The following is a 23,523-nucleotide window of genomic DNA, read 5'->3' on the forward strand; positions in this document are numbered from 1 at the left end:
CCGAAAGTGGGTGAAAGGTCGGCGGCGCCGGCGCCGCGGCTGGGGCAGTGGAGCGGGGCCGCCGGGAACCGACAGAAACGGTGACTGACGGACGGACCATGGCAGACCAGGCGAAGCCCATTAGGCCGCTCAAGAACCTGCTGGCCGGCGGCTTTGGAGGCATGTGCCTGGTGTTCGTGGGGCACCCGCTGGACACGGTCAAGGTGCGAGGATGCTGGGGCGCGGGCTGGAGGGAGGAGGCCCGGGCAGGGCGCGGAAAGTAGGGTCTCCCACGAGGCTCGGTCTGGGATAGAAGCGGGGCCCGTGGGAGCTTCCGTGAGAAGTCTAGGGAATCTCCCTTTCGGGGGTCGGGGAAACTGTTCCTGCACCCCAGAGAGCTGGACGTTGCAGAGTGAGCAGCCTCTAACCGCCTACCAAGGGCTCTTGATTTAAAAAAAAGTTCTCTGTTCGGAAGCCTCTTCTGATCTGGCACCACTTCTTTGAGGATGGTAAAGAAAAAGCACCGCCCCAAAGCTCTGACTTCTGAAAACCCTAACATTATCAGCAAGGTTGAAAAAGGCATCTGTAAATCCCGCTTCAGGAATAGAGCTAAAGACTGAGGCAAGGTTATTCCAGACATGTCTTTTGACACATTCCTCTGGGCCTAGAGTGCTCCATCACTATCTCCTTTGAACCTTTCTTGACCACCTTCAGCCTGTCACCCCATGTTAGCCTGAGTGGCCTCCTGTGGGAAGCGATGATGTCCTCAGTAACTGAGCTCCTTCCAGGGAAAGCAAGTGATCAGCTTTCCCAGGGCAAGGCTGATCCCCACAACAACCTGGTGAGGAAGCCATGGTCAGATTGAGGCTCCAGGAAGGGGGAAACTCATCAGGGCTTGGTCCCTACTTATCCTCACATTATGCATCAACTCTTTCCCCTGCAACACTTTAAGCAAGGCCTTGCTGGAGACCAAAGTTCATACCCTGTGACTTAGCATTCAAAGCTTCATCCTAGTTTTCTAACCTTATTTCTGCACACACTTGGAGGAAATTGACAGATCATGGCCAGGGTGAGCCTGTAGGGAGCAGGCATGGAGCCTGTGTAGGAGACTTATTGGAATGTTGGATTGGGTTTCCTCCACAGGGAAATTGCTTTGGGGACATTCTCCAGGCAAGTATGGGCAGCAAGCTCTTTGCTGCCTTTCATCTAGGAGAGGATCTAGGGTCATTCTATCACAGGACCAGGATTAAAGCAACTGGGCTGGTTTGGGCACTGTGAAACACAAAATCAGATGTTTATTCAGTAATTGGTAAATGCCATGTGTGTTAGGGCTTCCCAGACAGTTGTCGTTCTAAGCAGCACTGATGTAAGGGAGAAGAATTGTCTGGCCTCTCTTTCTACTCGTTTTTTTTTTTTTTTTTAATTTCTTTTTATTTTATTTATTTATTTTTGGCTGCTTTGGGTCTTTGTTGCTGCACGCGGGCTTTCTCTAGTTACGGCGAGCGGGGCTACTCTTCGTTGCAGTGTGCGGGCTTCTCATTGCGGTGGCTGGCTCTAGGCACGCGGGCTTCAGTAGTTGTGGCTCGCGGGCTCTAGAGCACAGGCTCAGTAGTTGTGGCTCACGGGCTTAGTTGCTCCGCGGCATGTGGGGTCTTCCCAGAGCAGGGCTTGAACCCGTGTCCCCTGCGTTGGCAGGTGGATTCTCAACCACTGAGCCACCAGGGAAGTCCCTCTCTTTCTACTCTTGATCTTGTTAGTTCTAGGCATCTGGGGCCTCTCTTTAAAGAAAAACGAAACCCTGTTGCTCCCTAATACAAATGTTGCTCCTACCTCCATATCCTCTTGCCCTTCCTCCCCAATCAGATGTCATTCCCAGGAAGGGCCCGAGGATCTCTGTACTGAAATGGAAATGACTGAAAATGCTCACTGCATTTTTAATAGCCAGAAAGTCTCTTTTTAGCTTAAGCCAAAACCACAAATTGCTGACTACTGTCCTTTTGACCTCAAAAAGCCAGATGGCCTCCAGTCAAAGCTTGGCCTAGAGGCACTTTCAGAGGTCCAAGGTGACTAACTGTGGTCTGGGAAGGCAAGAGGTGCAGCACTTCAGTTTGGAAAGGCTTTATGGCAGGTGATGAAGGGCTGGCTGAGTTCTGACTGGAGAAGTAGGGAGACCCAGACATTCTGGGTAGGGGGAAGGCAGGAGTGAAGGTGGATATAGGCTTGACAGTGGGAGCAGGCTGTAAAATAAGACCAGCCATGGAGGACTTTAATGTTCTTGCTGGGCCTGGGTGGCGGATGTCATGATGAGACAGATTTATACAAAATCACAAAAAGATATCAGTCAGAAGTTTTGGTCCATTTCTCTCTCTCTACTAACTTGGACAGGTTGTGCCTGACCATGGAGGATCTGAAGACCAAATAAGAGATTTTGGATGCAAAGCAGTGGGAGCCTCTGGACATTTCTGCTGTTGTGTCCTATAAACTCCTCAGATATGCATGTCACCTCCATTGCCTAGAGAGTGAGTTCCTTAGTGTGGGACATAAGGCCCTAACAAAATCAGGAATGAGAAATTTAAAGAAATAGAGGAACAGCAGGATGAAAATGGTGTCTTGGAAAAGTTAGTATGATAGCAACCTGAGAAGGATTAGGAAGCAGAACTCAGAGCAGGAAAAATAACAAGGAAAAAGACTGCAGAAGTATATAACTGGGTGTATCAGTTATCTCTGGCGGTGTAACAACTTATCCCAAAACTTAGTGGCTTAAAACAACAATAGGGACTTCCCTGGTGGTCCAGTGGCTGGGACTCCGTACTTCCACTGCGGCGGGCACGGTTCCATCCCTCGTCGGGGAGCTAGGATCCTGCATGCCGCACAGCACGGCCAAAAAATAATAATAATAATAAGTGTTATTTTTAGGCAAGGATGTGGAGACCTCGGAACTCTTGTGCACTGTTGTTGGGAATGTAAGATTGTACAGTGACTGTGGAAAACAGTATGCCAGTTCCTCAAAAAATTAAGAATAGGATTACTATATGATCCAGCAATTCCATTTCTGGATATATACACCCAAAAGAATTGAAAGCAGGGTCTTGAAGAGATATTTGTACACGCCTGTTCATAGCAGCATTATTCACAATAGCTGAAACATGGGAGCAACCCAAGTGTCCACAAATGGAAGAATGAATAAGCAAAATGTGGCATATACATACAATGGGGTGTTATTCAGCCTTAAAAAGAAGGAAATTCTGACCTTGCAACCACATGGATGAATACTGAAAACATTAGGCTAAGTGAACTAATTTACTAACTAGTAAACTAATTCAGTTTTATAAGACAAAAAGAATTCTGGATGGTGGTGATGGTTGCACAACGTTATGAATGTATTTAATATCACTGAACTATACACTTAAAAATGGTTGAGATGGTAAATTTTATGTGTATTTTATGACAGTAAAAAAAAACAAAAAAACAAAAAACTGGGGATTTCCCTGGTGGTCCAGGATTAAGACTCCGTGCCTTCACTGCAGGGGGCGCGGGTTTGATCCCTGGTCAGGGAAGTTCCGCATGCCATGCAGTGCAGCCAAAAAAATAAAGAAATAAAAAATAAAATAAAATAAAATAAAATTGTTAAGGAAAAAAATGGGCAAAGGATCTGAATAGACATTTCTCAAAGAAGATATGCAAATGGCCAATAAACACATGAAAAATATTCTACATCATTATCCATCATGAAAATATAAATAAAAATCACAGTGAGATACCACCTAACACCCACTATGATGGCTATAATTAAAAATAAATAAATAATAGATGATGGGATGTGGAGAAACTGGAACATTCATACAATGCTCTTTGGAAAACAGTCTGGCAGTTCCTCAAAAGGTTAAACATAGAGTTAGCATATGACCCAGCAATTCTCCTGTGATGGTTAATTTTATGTGTCAGCTGGGCTGTGGGGTGTTCAGATATTGGTCAAACATTATACTGGGTGTATCTGTGAGGGTGTTTTTGGATGAGATTAGCATTTAAGGTAAACTAAGTAAAGTAGACTGCCCTCCCTAATGTGGGTGGCCCTCATCCAGTCAGTTGAAGGCCTCAATAGAACAAAAAGCTGAAACTCCTCCCTCCTGACTGATTGAGCTGGGACATTGGTCTTTTCCTGCCTTTGGACTCAAACTGAAGCATTGGCTCTTCTTGGGTCTTGAGCCTGCCAGCTTTTTTTTTTTTTTTTTTTTTAACATCTTTATTGGAGTATAATTGCTTTACAATGTTGTGTTAGTTTCTCTGCCAGCTTTTGAACTGGGACTTGGACCATCAGCTCTCCTGGTTCTCAGGTCTCCAGACTTGAACTAGAACTATCCCATTGACTTTCCTGGGTCTCCAGCTTACTGATTGCAGGTCTTAGGATTTGTCTGCCTCCATAATTGTGTGAGCCAATTCCTTATAACAAACAAACAAATAAATAAATCTATATATCCTGTTGGTTCTATTTCTCTGGAGAATCTTGACCAATACAATTATGCTTGGATAATATAATATCCAAGAGAATTGAAAACATAATATCCACACAAAAACCTGCACACAAAAGTTTATAGCACCATTATTCATAATAATAAAAGTGGAAAAAATGTAATTTGTCATTATCTGATGAGCAGATAAACAAAACATGGTATATTTGTACAGTGGAATATTACTTACCCATAAACAGGAATGAAGGACTGATATATTCTACAACATAGATGAACTTTGAACACATTATGCTAAGTAAAAGAAGCCAAGTGTGAAAGACCACATATTGTATGATTTATTTATATGAAATATACAGAATAGGCAAATCCATAGAGATGGAAGCTATATTAGTAATTGCCAGGGGCTGAGAGGAGAGGGGAATGGGGAGTGACTACTAATGGGTGTGGTGTTTCTTTCTGGGGTGATGAAAATATTCTAAAACTGATTATAATGAAGGTTGCACAACTCTGCAAATACACTAAGACACACTTAACTGTATACTTTAAATGGGTGAATTTTATGGTATACGAATTATATCTTAATAAAGCTGTTTAAAAAAACCCAATACTGAACCAAAGACCCTCTCCTTCAACCAAAAGCAACAAAAAGATGTTGGCCAGGACTGTACTAATCTGAAGGATTGGCTTCTGTGTGGTTCATTCACACACTGGCAGTTAGTGCTGGCTGTTGTCAGGAGGCCTTCTTTCCTCCACACGTGACCTCTTCAGGCTGCTTGAGTATCCTCATAACATGGTGGCTGACTTTCCCCAAAGCAAATAACCAGAGATGAAGACAGGCAGAAGCTGACCTTTCTGTCACCTAGCCTTGGAGAAGTCACATAGCATCAAAACCACTACATTCTGTTCGATAGAAGTGAGTCACTGAGTCTGGCCCACATCCAAGGGGAGGGGAATTAGGATTAACTTTTGAAGGGGAAGAGTATCAAAGAGTTAGTGGGCATATTTGAAAACCATCACACTGGGTAAGAATAGGTGAGGACTTGGCCTAGGAGAAGACTTCAGATGGAGAGAGGAAGAAATTAGGATTCTGGAAGAATCTTGAAGGAACTCTCCAAAAGCCTTGGTGCTCATGTGAATAAGAGGAGGAGAAGTAACAAGAAGTGGTCGGATGCTAGAGTTTCAAATCCTGAGAAGGAGGGTAGCCTGATGGCTCTGGCACAAACGGGTGATTCATCAAAAGGATGAGATTCTGGAGGTGATTTGAGTAGGGAGAGCTTCTCCAGGCAGTTTGAAATGTACCCCAAAAGGTGGGGAGAGAAGGTCTGAAGATGGCTGAGTAAAAGTCATCACTGAGCAGAAGCTGAAGTCCTGGAATCTGAGTTTTCTGAAAGGGATAGTGGAACAGATGAGTAGGGTACTTAGCCTTGGAGGATGCCTGGGGTAGAAAAGGAGACAAAGGAAGGAGTACCAAGAAGGGAGGTTTAAAGAGAGAGACAGTTTGAAGCATTGGATACACCAAATGGTGGAGAAGGATGAGGACCAAGAAAAGTAGGATCAAATCCACCTCACTCCAAAATATCTTTGTTGAGCACCTTACCTAACCACCGGCAAGGCACTTCAAATGGATGTGGAGAGTGCCTAGAGCTGAACTGAGCTTTGCATTCATTGGCACATGATTTGAACTCACTAAACCCAGCCTCCTCATTTGTAAACTGGTAGTACCTATTCCACTGGATCATTGTGGGATCCATTAGATAAGAAATAAATAGCAAAAGTAAGTGGCTGAGGAAATCAGAGGAACTGTCACTCTCTCCAAAAGCATGCTACTAATGACTTGTGCGTACAGGGTTTGAATAAACTGGAGGAAAGAGAAGTCTGAATCCAGCAGATAAAGTGAATGCTGAAGACGTGCACAGAGGTGCAGCTTTCTCTGTTAAGAGTTTAGCAGACAGTTGGGCCATCGCTGCCGACAGGCAGTTTTGATTCTGGGAAATGACTGTATTTTAACTTCTGGTTTCAGGTCCGACTGCAGACGCAGCCCCCAAGTTTGCCTGGACAGCCTCCCATGTATTCTGGGACCTTTGACTGTTTCCGGAAGACTCTTATGAGAGAGGTACAGAATCTTGGTGCTGGGCATTTCTCTTATTCAGAGGAACAGATTCTCAGGGTTGATTTGTTACTTCTCTGGGGGATAGGGTGACTTTGCGTAGTTCTGCTGGAGGTCTAGCCCACAGCTGTGGCTCTGTCACCATGCCATCCTATGCCCTCCTATTGTCATCGCTCTGGAGTCTTTGATAGTTCCAGCTACTGTTTTATGTGAATGACTGAAGCTAATAAAATGGTTCTAAAATGGTTCTCTCTTTTGGAAGGCAGAATTTAGACCACAGGGAATTCATGAGGAATAGTTGGAGACATGAAATAGAAGAAAATGCAAATCTGGATCAGTCAGTTTGACAGGGATCAGTGTCAGAAGTTCACATAAAATCTGGAGGAAGAGTCAGCCAGTCTGAGGAACAGTGAAAGAGGCCAGCAGAGTCTTCAAACCTCTAGACTAAACTAACTAAAGGAAACTAAATTGGTTTGAGGTTATTGAATTACATAGTAATTTTTCAGATATTTCTTAAAGTGAAAACATGGGATTTTAAAAAAGTTTTAATTACTAGTGATGTTTATTACTGACTTCATTAGCACATATGTGACAAGACCTTGTTGAGAACTTTTCCTTTGTTTCCTAAAATATAACTCTAATATGAATAAATATATATATATAGTGTTTATTAAATATACAGAAACTGAGAAGCATGTGTCACCCAGATAAAGAGGGGATGCTGGTAAGTGATGGACTCGGTCTGTGAGGAAGAGTTGTTCCCAGGGTTCCTGCAGGACCCAGGCATGGGAGGAAGATTTTGAGGTGGAGTCTACCCAACCACCCATGCGTGAGACAGTGCTGCCTTTTCTTCTGTAAGGCTCTCTTCCTTTCATCAGCCCAGAATGGAGTCTGATCGGTGTCCAGTGGAGGCTTTGGGCTTCAAGTCAGCTAAGAGTTCTCTGCCTTTACAGAGAGGCAGGATTTCATGCCTCTTGGTCAGCAAATGTTATTGAGGACCTATTCAGCGCCTGGGCAGTGGGCTGGGTGCTGGAGGCCTGATGAGAATGGCTCGTATAAACCCAACTCCCTGCAGAGTTGAATAGGCTTCCTTAGTTTATATTTGTGCTTGTCTCTGGGTTTTGCTGTGCCAGATTGAGCTCTCTGCTTTCTGGTGCTGCCAGATGGGTCTTGGTTGTGCTGCATGGAACTGGGTAGGCCAGACAGTGGAAGGAAGGCTAGAGGAGTTGTTGGGAGGCATGGGTTTGGCCCTCAGGCCTTGGGCATCCTCTCAGCCCAGGTGGGAAGCTGTGGGAGGGGCTTTTGGGGGTCTTTGTCACATGCTGCTTTTGCTGATCCTTCTCAGAACCTTCTCTTCGTATTAACCTTTCCTATTTACCTCCTCTGCACTTTGTCCTTGGAGAGTCTGCTTACAGCCTGTAGCAGTGCTAGACCTTTGTAGGATCTGGGAGGAGTACTGACGGGTACAGTTGTGCCCCTTGAGTTCTGGAAAAAAGATGGGTTGTGAATGGCCAGGGTCTGTAGCGAGGCAGGTTCTCCAGCCTAGGTCTGTGGACACTCTCAGTGTGCAACTCCACCCTGTTTCTCCTGCTACTTTATGTAGGGAGCAACTGTAACATTTTTTTGTGTTTTGTTTTAAAAATTATCCCTTATTTGTATTAAAATTATACAAGCACTTAGTTTGCTACTGAAGGACTTGTAACAAAGTAGCCCTCCCACCCCAATTCTCTAGAGGTTACTTTCAGCTCTCTCAGTTGTTAATGCTGTTTTCTACCTAGATGCACACGTATATTTTATACATTTAAAAATGTGTTTTAAAACTAACACAGGGACTTCCCTGGTGGTGCAGTGGTTAAGAATCCACCTGCCAATGCAGGGGACGCGGGTTCAAGCCCTGGTCTGGGAAGATCCCACATGCTGTGGAGCAGCTAAGCCCATGCGCCACAACTACTGAGCCTGCGCTCTAGAGCCTGTGAGCCACCACTACTGAAGCCCGCACACCTAGAGCCCGTGCTCCGCAACAAGGGAAGCCACCGCAATGAGGAGCCCGCACACGGCAACAAAGAGTAGCCCCTGCTCACCACAGCTAGAGAAAGCCCACGTGCAGCAATGAAGACCCAACGCAGCCAAAAATAAATAAATAAATAAATAAATAAATAAATAAATATATTTATTTATTTAAAAAATAAAATAAAACTAACACAACATTGTAAAGCAATTATACTCCAATTAAAAAAAAGAGAAAAAAATGTGTTTTAGCTACCTATTTGTGGTAGATGATTTTAACTCTTGCATTCCTTATCACCTTTCTGCCCTGCCCATGTAATTTTATCATACTTTGTGGTTTAGTACAATTCAGTGTTTTCATGATTACAACTTTATATATGTTTTTCTCTGTTAACTAAGTAATGTTCTATGATGTGCATTTCATTTCTTGTACAACTTTTTGTTTTTCTTGAGGTTGGGTTAAAAATTGCATCAGTTTCTTTTGCTTGTGTTTCTTTGAATCTCTGCCCCTGTCATCCTGTACCCTAAATGCTCTGTAGAATACCTTTTTGTTTGGTTTTCCACACTGCCTAAATAGTTATAATCTGTTGTTACAATGTTTATTGTTTTGCTTTGTTCTTCTTGGAAAAAACAAACTCCTCCTGGAGTCCTCTATCCTTATACTCCCATGTAGACTGGTTTCTTCCCAGGCCCACTGTACCAGACACCATCCTGGAAATCCCCTTCATCTCTTGGGCCAAACCCTTGGTCTCAGATCTTCCTCTTCCTTGATTTACTAACTTGTTTGGTTGGGATATCTATTTGTCTATTTATTGGCTACTACATAGTTCCTTTCATTATCAAACTGTACTAGTGAAAATTGATGTGCAGTCTTGCTATTGTCTTTAACAGTAAAAACCCCATGTCTTTTTTTTGGGGGGGGCACACTGGGCGGCTTGAGGGATCTCAGTTTCCCAACCAAGGATTGAACCTGGGCCACAGCAATGAAAGCCTGGAATCCTAACCACTAGGCCACCAGGGAACTCCCCTCATGTCTTAATACTTGGGAAATACAAAAATTTCTTACACCTCTAATGTCACCCCAAAGAAGTCACATTGTACATTCTGTTTTGTAGCCTGCTTTATTTATTTATTTATTTATTTATTTTTGGCTGCATTGGGTCTTCATTGCTGCATGCAGGCTTTCTCTGGTTGTGGCGAGTGGGGGTTACTCTTCGTTGTGGTGCGCGGGCTTCTCATTGCGGTGGCTTCCCTTGTTGCGGAGCATGGGCTCTAGGCACGCAGGCTCAGTAGTTGTGGCTCGTGGGCTCTAGAGCGCAGGCTCAGTATTTGTAGCACACAGGCTTAGTTGCTCTGCGACATGTGGGATTTTCCGGGACCAGGGATCGAACCAGGGATCGAACCCGTGTCCCCTGCATTGTTAGGCAGATTCTTAACCACTGCACCACCAGGGAAGTCCCTGTAGCCTGCTTTTTTTTCACTTAGTAGTCTCTTCTCATGTTACAACGTGATTTTATGGCTATGTGATCGTCCATTTATGGAGTTCCCATAATGTGTCTCAATCTCCTATTTGGGAATTTTTAGGTTCATTCCAGAATTTTGCTACTTAATAAATTCCTGATGTCATTCTTTATTATGTCTGAGTATTTCCTTAGAATACATTTCTAGACAGAGAATTTTCTGATGAAAGTGTAAGCTACATATTTCCAGATTGCCTTCCAGTATAGGAGCTGTTTTCAGTTTCTCCAGCAGTGTATAAGAAGACAACTGTTTCTGATAAATGTGGGAGTATTCTTCCTTTTAAAAGCTCTCCTTGCTTGGAGGGGAGGTGAAGGAAGGAGGCCACAGGTCAGAGGACACACTGCTTCCCTGTTTCAGTGATGTAAAAGTTAGCTGTGTCTGTAAACAGCTTCCACTTCTGTGATTCCTTGCAGGGCATCACGGGTCTATATCGGGGCATGGCCGCCCCCATCATTGGGGTCACCCCCATGTTTGCCGTGTGCTTCTTTGGGTTTGGTTTGGGGAAGAAACTGCAACAAAAACACCCAGAGGATGTGCTCAGGTGAGTACTTACAAGCTTGGAGGACTCGATGCTGTTCTGCTTGGTGGTGTGACACAGGTTAAGGGGAAGAACCTTGGCTGACAGGCAGTGGCTGTCCTCCTGGGTCCCCAGGGCTAGCTCCTGGTTGCTCCACGTGAGGGAGGTACTTGAGTTTTCCTTTGCCCTGTGAACCAAAAGGGAAAAAGAAAAACTCAGGTCCCTCCCCCACCCCCTTATTAGGTTGTCATAATTTCTTCTGTGAGGTAGTATCGCTTAACCCCACAGCATTGGGAGGTCTGAATGCTAAAATGTGTGTGCCACGAAGGTACCTGGTGGTGCAGTAATGACAGCAGCAGCCTTGTTTCCCATCACCTGGTTGGGAGAAGGGAAGGTTCCAACTTTTGTTTTACTTCATTTTAATATAATTATTTCAGATATTGGTTTCTCTGGGTTTTTTAAAAATTTAATTAATTAATTAATTTGGCTGCATTGGGTCTTTGTTGCTGTGCACAGGCTTCCTCTAGTTGTGGCAAGCGGGGGCTACTCTTCTTTGCAGTGTGCGGGCTTCTCATTGCGGAGGCTTCTCTTGTTGCAGAGCATGGGCTCTAGGCACGCGGGCTCCGTAGTTGTGGTGTGCGGGCTTCAGTAGTTGTGGCACGCGGGCTCAGTAGTTGTGGCTTGCGGGCTCTAGAGTGCAGGTTCAGTAGTTGTGGTGCATGGGCTTAGTTGCTCCACGGCATGTGGGATCTTCCCGGACCAGGGCTTGAACCCGTGTCCCCTGCATTGGCAGGCGGATTCTTAACCACTGCGCCACCAGGGAAGTCCCTGGTTTCTCTGTTAAAGTGAAATAAATTAGTATATTTCCTTTCAGTAAACTTTAAGTTAGATTTGGGTATGAAGAGGCAGATGAGGCAGAATTATAGTTCAGAATTTATAAAGTAGTTAATGAAAACAGGCTTCTTGGGATGCAGGGGAATTCTGAGTTGAAACATGGGATGACAAGGCACACTCAGTCTGAGCTGTGCAGGCTGACAACTCCTGGGAGGGGCTGCAGGCAGCACAGGACCCTGGTAGGCTTGGGATTAGGAGCTCAAGGGAGGCAGCCCAGGGTGCCATGCGGTTGTTTTCTGTCACTACTTCAGGCCACAGCAGGCTGAGTAAGGGTCTGGACGTAGATAGAAATGCTCGTAATGTGAAACTCTATTTTTGGAGTCCTTGTGACCCTCTGAATGTGACCAGCTTCTATAAAAAGCCTCAGGTGGCCCCAAATGTGGGTGTGTGGGGCTTCCTTTTGAAACTGTGTTTGACTCTTGGTAGTCCAAATGTCCTATGGACACATGTCCTCTCTGAGCACCTGGTCTTTTAGCTCATGTGCCAGCTCACAAGGGCCATGCACAAGGACCCCCATGGGTTCACTGCTAGTACTTCAGCCTGTGGGTTGTATTCCCTGTACTATTGTGTCAGTCCTCAGAGAAGCACCCTTCCTGCTTAAGCAAAGGTTGAGACACTCAGGTCCCTGCCCCCATAATCCTGCCGTGCTCTTAATCCTGAATGTCAACCCTGCCACCTTCCACTCCCTGCAGTAGTGTTTGGGGACGGTATGGAAAGGAACATTACCAGGACCTTGGGTCCAGCACTCACAGATGCTTCCCTGGTGTGGGGGTGAAGGGTGGCAGAATGGGCCACCCACGTAGGGTGTCTGCATGGTACCCTGTGCACACACAGAGACCCTGTTCAGAGGAAAGTCCTCAGTCCCGGGAGATGGAGGTATGTCCAGCCTAAGGTCTGGGCATACATGGAAAAATAGGTGTTGGTCTCATGAGGGGAAGTTTCATTGCTGAGAGGGCTCCTCTTGGGGACAGCAGTGTGAACTGAGACTGTAAAGGAGGCCATGCATGAAAGCAAGTCTCCTGACTGTTGAACAATCAGCTTGTGTGCTGGGCCTGCATGCCTGAGGTAGTTGTGTGAGTGCCTGGAAAAAACAGGACCATTGAGACTGGTGCCCTGCCTGGAAGGAAGGACCTGAAGTGGATGTCTCCCTTTCCCCATTTGACATCTGTCCTCCAGGTTTTGGGCTCCTTGTAGGGTGGGACAGGCCTGAAGGCTCAGCTGTCAGAGGCTTGGGGTTAGGAGGGGCCTGCGGCTCAGGCAAGAAAGTGAAGTTTTTCAACAACATTTGCTAAATTGTGGGGACACTATTGAAATGCTAATTGTAACTCTGTGCTCCACTGCCTCCGGACCAGTCTGGTATAGCTAATCTTAGAAAGAAAAGGAGATGCCAGAGGTGGGACAAGCAGTGACGCTAGGAGCCTCCAATTCCTCCAAATATTCAGTGTGGTTCATTCTGTGAGGGCCATGGTAAGAATCCATATCTCTGGCGACTGGGGGACTATTCCCTGCATGGAAGGCCACAGGACCCATCATGTCTCTGGGTACCATCCCTGACTGGGCCCTTCCTAGCATCTTATGACACATTCCTCACAACTGGCTTGGCTGCCCCTTAGCCTGTGGAAGTGGCCACAGCCGTTCCTCTGTCCTTTGTGAATCTTGGCTTAAAATGTTCTCAGGCCCTTGGTGATCCAGAGGAGGCGAGATTGGAGGGGAACTGGGGTTGACTGAGGTCTACATTCTGGGTTAGAGGCTTTTTTCCACAACAACCCTGAACTTTACAGATCAAGGCACGGAGATGTCTGGAAACTCGTCCATAGTCACTGTGCATGGCAGGCCGGGGAGGAAACTTCTCCCATGGGTGAGGCCATCTGAGTGTGCATGTGGGCCTCGTGACCAAGCTCATATTGCTCTTGGCACTGAGACCCCTGCCTTGGGAAATTTGACGTCAGAATATACCTAGAACTTGGATTTTGTGTGAAATATGCTTTATTTGTGCTGGACTTCTGCCCAGTCCAAGTACTTATTTTTTCTTTCAAAGTCCTCTTTGCTGGGATTGCCTCTGTTCTGGGTGGTTAGTCACAGGTTCTTGCCTCTTGTTTTTGTTTTCAATACAGCTACCCCCAACTATTTGCAGCTGGGATGTTATCTGGTGTATTCACCACAGGAATTATGACCCCTGGAGAACGGATCAAGTGCTTGTTACAGGTGAGGGTGTGATCTGGGGTGGGGGGATATGATTTGGGGGGAGGTGGCTAGCTTTTTCCATTGGGTATACAATTTTGTGTGGATATTTATGTCCTTTCACCCTTTATAAAGACTTCAGGTCAGGTGTGCAAAACAGTTTCAAGGTTTTCAGGAACATGGAAGCAATCGTAGTAGAATCAAGAACCAGGACAGTGTAACAAATCAACCAAATGTCACACCTGTGACGGGTCAGCTCAGACTTATCCACCCTTATTAGCAGCTACTTCAGGAACTCTGAAAGGTGAGTCATGTCTCATCAGAGGTGGAAGGGAGGCTGCTCCTGCCTAACATGTTATGTCTCTGCCATTTGCCCAAAGGCTCAGTGCCCTTTAAGTGTCTGGCTTGTTCCCAGGCCAAGGGTGTGAACTGACTGCCTGCCTTACCACACAGGGCTCCTTTTTAAAAAAGTGTTACTGCTTTTTTCTTCTAATGGCTGAAGCAATTTAACACACAGTCTTTGCTAGAAAAATTTTGGTAATGCAGAGAAGCACAGAGAAAACAATGTATTTATCACCCATGATACCACCCCACTGTTATGCTTTCTGTGTGAATTCTTCTAGTCTTTTTGGTAAACTTGTATTAAAAAAAGTTATCTTTTGAAATAAAATTGGGGTCACATATTGCAATAGTTTTGTAACCAGCTTTTTTCATTTGATATGTCACAATATTTTTGTGATTTTTTTTCTCAGGCGTCATTTTCTATATTTTATTTCAATACATGGCTGTCATTTACCCAATAATCCCTTATCTGGGGACATGACAAATTATATGACATAGTGAAGATCTTTGTAAATAAGTCTCTGCATGTGTTCCTGATTATTTTCTTAGGATAAATGTCTAGACTTGAAATTAGTATGATTAAAGGTATGTACTTTTTTTTTGAAGGTATGTACTTTTTAAAATGGTTTTTAATGCATTTTACTAAATGGCCCTCCTATAAAAGTCTGTCATTTTCTATTCCTGTCAATAGTATAAGAGCTCTTACTTCCCAGCAGACTCTGTGGCATCTAATTTACAATCTCTGCTAGTCTGATGGGTGAAAAATTTGCATTGTTTTAATTTTTCTTGCTTTTAATTGTTGGTGAGGTTAATTTTTTTTTTTTTTTTTTGGTGAGGTTAATTTTTTTGATGCGTATTAGCTGTTTGTATTTTTCCTTTGTGAAATGCCTATTTGTGTTCTTTGCTCATTTGTTTTTCTATTGACTTATAAAAGCTTTGGACATGTTTGAATTTATTATTTTGTTTTATTTATTTATTTTTGGCTGTGTTGGGTCTTCGTTGCAGCGTGGGCTCTCTCTAGTTGCCGCGAGCAGGGGCTACTCTGTTGCGGTGCGCGGGCTTCTCATTGTGGTGGCTTCTCTTGTTGCAGAGCACGGGCTGTAGGTGCGCGGGCTTCAGTGGTTGCAGCACATGGGCTCAGTAGTTGTTGCACGCGAACTCTAGAGCGCAGGCTCAGTAATTGTGGTGCATGGGCTTAGTTGCCCTGCAGCATGTGGGATCTTACCGGTTCAGGGATTGAACCCGTGTCCCCTGCATTGGCAGGCGGATTCTTAACCCCTGCGCCACCAGGGAAGTCCCCAATTTATTATTTTTAAAGATTTTTATACAATTTGTAAAGGTTACACTCCATTTACAGTTGTTACAAAATATTGGCTGTATTCCCCAAGTTGTACAATACATCCTTGTAGCCTGTCTTACACCCAATAGTTTGTACCTGTCACTCCCCCACCCCTAAAACCTTTGGACATATTAAGGTTATTAATTTCTTATCATATTTGGCAAGTCTTTTTCATGCTTTGCATTCATCATTTAATTTTGTGCATTTTTTAAATTAAATTTTTTTATTTTGAGATACTTATAGATTCACATACAGTTGTAAGAAATAATACAAAGGGAAAAAAAGAAATAAATAATACAAAAGGATCCCACGTACCCTTTACTCAGTTCTTCCACAGAGGTAATATATTGTAAAATTATAGTACAATATCACAACCAGAATATTGACATTGTTACAGTCAAGATACAGAACAATTCCATCATGCCAAGGATCCTTCATGTAGCCCTTTAATAGCCACATTCACTTCCCTTACCCCACTCCAGTCCTTAACCACCCCAGCAACCACTAATCTGAACTCTATAAGCCTGTAATTTCAAGACTTATATAAATGGAACTATATAGTATGTAAACTTTTCAGATTGGCTTTTTCAACTCAACCTAATTTTCTGGAGATTCATACAGATTGTTGCATATATGAATAGTTCATTCCTTTTTAGTAGTCCATGGTGTGGATGTACTACAAATATGTTTAACTTTTCATCCATTGAAGGACATCTGGGTTGTTTTCAGTTTTTGGCTATTATAAATAAAGATGCTATAAACATTCATGTACAGAGGTTTTTCTGAGAAAATCAGTCTTCATTTCTCTGGGATAAATGCCCAGGAGTATAATTGCTGAGTCATGTGGTAGTTGCATGTTTAGTGGGTTTTTTTTTGGTTTTTTTGGGTTTTTTTGGCCACACCGCATCAGCATGTGGAATCTTAGTTCGCCCATCAGGGATCAAACCTGTGTACCCTGAAGTGGAAGTGTGGAGTCTTAACCACTGGATCTCCAGGGAAGTCCCATGCGTGTTAGTTTTTAAAGAAACTACCAAACAGTTTTTTCAGAGTAGCTCTATCGTTTTACATTTCCACCAGCAATGTATGAGTGATCCAGTTTCTCTGCATCCTCACCAACATTTGGTGTTGTCACTGTTCTTAATTTTAGCCATTCTGATAGGTGTGTAGTGATATCTCATTTTAATTTGTATTTTCCTAATAGCTGAAGATGTTGAACATCTTTTCCTGTGCTCATTTGCTATATGTATATCCTGTTTGGTGAAATGTTTGTTCATGTGTTTTGCCCATTTTCTAATTGGATTATTTGTTTTTTTATTATTGAGTTTTGAGAGTCCTTTATTCTAGATACTAGTACTTTGTCAGATATGTGGTTTGCAAATATTTTCTTCCAGTCTATAGTTTGTCTTTTCATCCTCTCAGCAGAGTCTTTTGAGCAAACATTTTAAATTTTGATGAAGTCCAGTTTGTTAATTTTTCTTTTATGGATTGGGTTTTGGGTGTTTGGGGCATCAGGTCTTAAGAACTCTTTACCTAGCCTGCAATCCCAAAGATTTTCTAATATGTTTTTCCAAAAGTTTTATCTATAGTTTACCTTTTACATTTAAGTCTGTGACTCCATTTTGAGTTAATATTTGTATTATGTATGAGAATTAGGTCAGAGTTCTTTTATTTTTTTCTTTTCCCTAGGGCTGTCCAATTGCACCATACCATTTGCTGAAGAGACTTATCTTTCTTCCACTGACTTGTGTTTGCATCTTTGTTAAAAATCAGTTGGGCATATTTGTGTGGGTCTACTTCTGGGTACTCTAGTTTCTTCCATTGATTTATGCATCTATCCCTTCATGAATACTACAGTCTTGATTAGTATAGCCATATACTAAGTCTTGAAATTGACTAGACTGATGCCTCCCACTTTATTCTTTAAAAAAAAAAATGGGGACTTCCCTGCTGGCGCAGTGGTTAAGAATCCTCCTGCCAACGCAGGGGACACGGGCTCAAGCCCTGGTCTGGGAAGATCTCACATGCCTCGGAGCAACTAAGCCCATGCACCACAACTGCTCAGCCTCTGCTCTAGAGCCTGAGAACCACAACTACTGAACCCGTGTGCCACAACTACTGAAGCTTGCGCTGCTCCACAACAGGAGAAGCCACCGCAATGAGAAGCCCCGCGCACCACAACGAAGAGTAGCCCCCACTCGCCGCAACTGGAGAAAGCCCGTGTGCAGCAACGAAGACCCAACACAGCCAAAAATAAATAAATAAATTAATTAATGAAAAAAATTGTTCTAGCTATTCTAATTCCTTTGTATTGGGTTGGCCAAAAAGTTCGCTCGGGTTTTTCCGTAACATCTTACAGAAAACTTTTTGGCCAACCCAATATTTCCATGTAAATTTTAGGATAATTTAGAAAATTGAGAAAAATCTTGCTGAGATTATGTTAAACCTATAGGTCAATTTGGGTAGAATTAACACATTATTTTGAGTCTTCCAATACATGGACATGTTATATCTCTCCATTTATTTAGAACTTTAATTTCTTTCATCAGCATTGTGTAGTTTTCAGCATATAAGCTCTTAATGTGTTTTCTTATATACCTAAGTGCTTCTCTCTTAATTTGACTTTGTAAAATGGCATTGTAAATGGTATTATAATTTTAATTTTTTTGTCTACATTTTCATTGCTAGTTTGTAGAAATACAATTGATTTTTGTACGTTAATCTTGTATCATGTGAACCTTCCTGAGTGCCCTTATTAATTCTAGGATTTTTTTTTGGTAGATTCTTTGGGATTTCCTATGTAGATAATCATGTTATTTGCAAATAGGGACAGTTTTATCTTCATTTCTAATCTGTTTACCTTTTATTTCCTTATTTCACTGGCTAGAATTTCCAGTACTATGTTGAATAAGAGTGATGAGAATGGATATTTTTGCCTTGTTCCCAATCTCATGGGGCAGTATTCACTATTTCACTGTTAAATATGATGTTAGATGTAGTTTTTTGTTTGTTTGTTTAGTTTTTTGGCCACGCCACGCTGGATGCAGGATCTTAGTTCCCCGAACAGGGATGGAACACAGTGCCCCTGCAGTGGAAGTGCGGAGTCTTAACCACTGGACCACCAGGGAGGTCCCAGATGTAGTTTTTTTGATAGATGCTCTTTATCAAGTTGAGAAAGTTACCTTCTTTTCCTCTTTTTCTGAGAGTTTTCTCATGAATGGATATTGACTTATTGCAAATTCTTTTTCTTCATTTATTAATGTGATCATGTGATTTTTCTCCTTTAACCTCTTAATTTGGTGAATTACATCAATCAATGTTTGAATCCTGAACCAATTTTGCATTGCTGGAATAAACCCCCCAACTTGGTCATAGTGTATAATTCTTTTTATATACTGCTGAGTTCTATTTTCTTATATTTTGTTAAGTATTTTTGCATCTATAGTCACGAGAGATATTAGTCTGTCATTTTTTTTTCTGTCTTGTCTTTGTCTGGTTTTGGTATCAGAATAATGCTATCTTCATAAAATGAATTGGGAATTGTTCCCTCTTCTGTTTTCTGAGAGGGATTATGTAGAATTGGTGTTCATTTTTCTATAAACATTTGGTAGAATTTTATAGTGAAACCATATAGGCTTGGAGATTGTGGGGGAGGAATTATTAAATTATGAATTCAATTTTCTTAATAGTTACAGTGCTATTCAAATTACTTATTTCATATTGGGAAAATTGTGGTAGTTTTTTTTTTTAATATTTTATTATTTATTTATTTGGTTGTGCCAGTTCTTAGTTGCGGCAGGTGGGCTCCTTAGTTGTGGCTTGCCAGCTCCTTAGTTGTGGCATGTGAACTCCTAGTTGCGGTTGCATATAGGATCTGGTTCCCTGACCAGGGATCGAACCTGGGCCTCCTACACTGGGAGCACGGAGTCTTATCCACTGTGCCACCAGGGAAGTCCCTGTGGTAGTTTTTGTTTTTGTTTTTTTATCTGAGTTGTCAAATGTGTGTGTGTAAAGTTGTTTGTAGTATTCCCTTATTGTCCTTTATACATTGGCAGATTCTGTGGTGTTATCTTCTGTTTTATTCCTGGTATTAATAATTTGTGGGGCTTCCCTGGTGGCACAGTGGTTAAGAATCTGCCTGCTAATGCAGGGGACACGGGTTTGAGCCCTGGTCTGGGAAGATCCCACATGCTGCGGAGCAACTAAGCCCATGCACCCCAACTACTGAGCCTGCACTGTAGAGCCCGCGAGCCACGACTACTGAAGCCCTCATGCCTAGAGCCTGTGCTCCTCAGCAAGAGAAGCCACTGCAATGAGAAGCCTGCACACCGCAACGAAGAGTAGTCCCCACTCGCCACAACTAGAGAAAGCCTGCGTGCAGCAGCGAAGACCCAACACAGCCAAAAATAAATAAATTAATTAATTAATAAAAAAAATACTAATTTGTGACTTCTCTCTTTTTTTTCTTTGTCAGTCTCACTTGAGGTTTGTCAGTTTTATTGATCTTTTCAAAAAAGATTTTTCTTTCTTTCTTTTTTTTTTTTTTTTTGGCCATGCCACGCGGCTTGCGGGATCTCAGCTCCCTGAACCCAGGCCATGGCAGTGAAAGCCCAGAATCCTAACCACTAGGCCACCAGGGAACTCACCTCATTGACTTTCTTTATTGTTTTTCTGTTTTCAATTTCATTGGTTTCTGCTTGTTTTTTATTATTTACTTCCTTTTGCTTGTTTTGGGTTTTGTTGCTTTTCTTTTTGTTTTTTTTTTAGGTGTTTGAGGTGCAAGCTTAGATTATTGTTATGAGGCTTTTCCTCTTTTCTAACATATGCAGTCTGTGCTATAAAGTTTCCTCTCAGCCCTGCTTTAGCTGTGTGCCACAAACTTCAATATATTTTAATTTTCAGTCAGTTCAGTGTGTTTTCTTTTTCTTTTTTTTAATATTTATTATTTGTTTTGCTGTGTCGGGTCTTAGTTACAGCATGCAGGATGTTTTAGTTGCGGCATGAAAACTCTTAGTTGTGGCATGTGGGATCTAGTTCCCTGACCAGGGATCGAACCCAGGCCCCCTGTATTGAGAGCAGGGAGTCTTAGCCACTGGACCACCAGGGAAGTCCCAGTTCAGTGTGTTTTCTAATTTCCTTTGAGACTTCCTTTTTTAATTACTTAGGAGAGTGTTGTTCAGTTTTCAAGTGTTGTAGATTATTGATTTCTAGTTTGAGTCCATTGTGATTGGAAAACATTCTGTATTATTTATATTCTTTTAAATTTCTTGAGGTTTATGGCCTTGGATATGGTTTATCTTGGTCCATGTTCCACGGGCATTTGAAAAAAATGTGTGTTCTGCTGTCATTTGGTGGAGTAATCTATAAATGTCAATTATATCCTGTTGGTTGATGGTGTTGTTGAGTTCTTCTCTATCCTTGATGATTTTCTGTCTAGTTGTTCTACCTATTTGTTGATGGAGGAATTTGAAATCTCCAACTGTAATTGTGAGTTTGTTTGTTTCTTCTTTCAGTTCTATCAGTTTTGCTTCACATAGTTTGCAGCTTTTTTGTTTAATGTATACACATTTAGGATTGCTATGCCTTCTTGGTGGATTGGCCCTTTTATCACTATGTAATGTCCCTCATATTACCATTATATAATATCCCATATTTTTGCTTACTATGTTCTTCCTTCCTTCCTGATGTTCCAGGGTTCCTTCTTTTAGAGTTTCTTTTCTATTTAAAGAACTTCCTTTAGCCATTCTTTTGGGGTAGGTCTGTGAATGACAAAGTCTCTTAGTTTTCCTTCATCTAAGAATGCCTAATTTCCCCTTTATTCCTGAAAAATATTTTCACTTGACATAGGGTTCTGGGATTACAGTTCTTTTCTCTTTCTTTCTTTCTTTCTTTTTCTTTCTTTCTTCCTTTCTCTCTCTCCCTCTCTTTTCTTTCTTTCTTTCTTTCTTTCTTTCTTTCTTTCTTTCTTTCTTTCTTTCTTTCTTTCTTTCTCTTCTTTCTTTCATTGTGTTGGGTCTTCATTGCTGCATGTGGGCTTTCTCTAGTTTGATCAAGCGGGGGCTACTATTCGTTGTGGTGTGTGGGCTTCTCATTGTGGTGGTTTCTCTTGTTGCGGAGCTTGGGCTTTAGGCACGCGGGCTTCAGTAGTTGTGGCACGTGGGCTCAGTAATTGTGGCTCTTGGGCTCTAGAGCGCAGGCTCAGTAGATGTGGCACACGGGCTTAGTTGCTCCGCGGCACGTGGGATCTTCCTGGACCAGGGCTCAAACCTGTGTCCCCTGCATTGGCAGGCGGATTCTTAACCTACAGTTCTTTTCTTTCAGCTCCCGAAAGCTACTGTGCCCCTTCCTTCTGCCCTCCCTGGTTTCTGCTGTCATTCTAATTGTTTTTTTCAATAGGCAATGTGTTATTTTTCTCTGGCTACTCTTAAGCTTTTTTCTCTGTCTTTAGTTTTCAACTAAGTTCACTTGTGATGTGTTATGGCATGGATTTATTTGGGTGTATTCTGTTTAGGGTTCGCTCAGCTTCTTAAATCTATGTTTATGTTTTGCCAAATTTGGGAAGTTTTCAGCAGTTATTTCTTTGAGTACTTTTTCAGTCCTACCCTCTTTTCTCCTCTTCTTCTGGGACTGTGAGGAAACAAATACTAGATTTTCTGTTACAGCCCCAGGGGTCCCTGAGGTTCTGTTCAGTTTGTTTCAGTTTGTTTTCTTTCTGTTGTTCAGATTGGGTATTTTCCATTGTTCTGTCTTCTAATCCTGATTTTTTTTTTCCTCTCTCCCCTGTATTCTGCTGTTGAACGAGCCATCCACTGAGCTTTTTAATTTTCCTTTTAATACATTTATTTATTTATTATTTATTTTTGGCTGTGTCAGGTCTTCATTGATGCATGCCGGCTTTCTCTAGTTGTGGCGAGCGGGGGCTACTCTTCGTTGCGGTGTGCAGGCTTTTCATTGTGGTGGCTTCTCTTGTTGCAGAGCACAGGCTTTAGGCGCTCGGGCTTCAGTAGTGTGGCACTCGCGCTCAGTAGTTTTGGTGCATGGGCTTAGTTGCTCTGCGGCATGTGGGATTTTCCCAGACCAGGGCTCGAACCTGTGTCCCCTGCATTGGCAGGCGGATTCTTAACCACTGCACCACCAGGGAAGTCCCCACTGAGCTTTTTATTTCGGTTGTATTTTTCAACTCTAAAACTTCCACTTGGTTCTTCCTCATATCTTCTATTTCTGTGCTGATATTTTATTTCTTTGCTGTGGCTTTCTAATTTTTTTAATCTGTTTCAAGCATATTAATAATTACTCATTGAAGGATTTTTACAATGGCTGGTTTAAAATCTTTGTCAGATAATTCTAACATCTCTGTCATCTTGGTGTTGGCATCTACTGCTGCTTTTTTCTTTCAGTTTGAGATCTTCCTGGTTTTGGACATGTTGTGTGATTTCCAGTTGGAACCTGGATATTTGCATACTTTATTGAGATTCTGGATCCTATTTAATCTTTCCATTTTAGTTGGCTTTCTTTGACACCACTCCAGTAGGAAGGGAGGGATGCTGCCTTGTTACTGCCAAGTGGAAGTGGAAGTCTAGGTGACCCACTCGACCTCTGTTGACACTTGAGGGTGGGGCACTTCTTTTTACTGCTGGGTGGATGTGGGAGTTCCAGTGTCTCTACTGACACCACAGGACAGGAGGGTGATGGTTACAGGCTGTCAGGGATGAAAGTCCTTATTCCGTACTTGGCCTTTTCTGACTCCACCCAGGTAGCCCACGTAGCATGTTGGGTACCTTGTTACAGCCCTGCGAAGGTGGAAGTCTGGGCTCCCCACAGGGTCTTTGCTGGTGTGGATGAGGGTGAGGCCACAGTTTTTTCTATGGTGTATGGCTGGAGTAGAGTGGTTTTTGTCTAAAGATTTTCTGTCTTTCTAGGCTGTTCCTTTTCTGGTCCTTTGTCTAGAGAATGCAGGCTTTTGTTGATGCTTCTTTTTCATCTGTGCTTGTTGGTATTCCTGGATTGCCAGTTTCTTCTGCTTTAAGTCTGAGATATATCAAAAAAGAAAATCCAGGGGACTCACCACTATGTCATTGCTCAAGTCCCAAGGTCCCTAACCAGTCTGCTTCTTCTCTCCAAACTTTCAGAGTCCTCTTATATTTATTTAAAACAAATAATGTCTATAGAG

The 23,523-nt window shown here is 42.7% G+C and overlaps 1 protein-coding gene across 2 annotated transcripts in view; it reads left to right on the forward strand.

Moving 5' to 3' along the window:
- SLC25A20 (solute carrier family 25 member 20) overlaps window positions 1–23,523 on the forward strand; it is a 34,598-nt gene continuing 11,075 nt past the window's right edge. For both annotated transcript variants that reach the window (XM_057555724.1, XM_007168784.2), the window contains exons 1-4: window positions 1–203; window positions 6,469–6,561; window positions 10,497–10,624; window positions 13,609–13,699. In XM_057555724.1, coding sequence (XP_057411707.1) covers window positions 99–203; window positions 6,469–6,561; window positions 10,497–10,624; window positions 13,609–13,699 — 417 coding nt within the window. In that variant the 5' untranslated portion in view covers window positions 1–98. The remainder of the gene's footprint in view (window positions 204–6,468; window positions 6,562–10,496; window positions 10,625–13,608; window positions 13,700–23,523) is intronic.

This window comes from Balaenoptera acutorostrata, chromosome 10, assembly GCF_949987535.1.
Source record: "Balaenoptera acutorostrata chromosome 10, mBalAcu1.1, whole genome shotgun sequence".
Lineage (NCBI taxonomy): Eukaryota > Metazoa > Chordata > Mammalia > Artiodactyla > Balaenopteridae > Balaenoptera > Balaenoptera acutorostrata.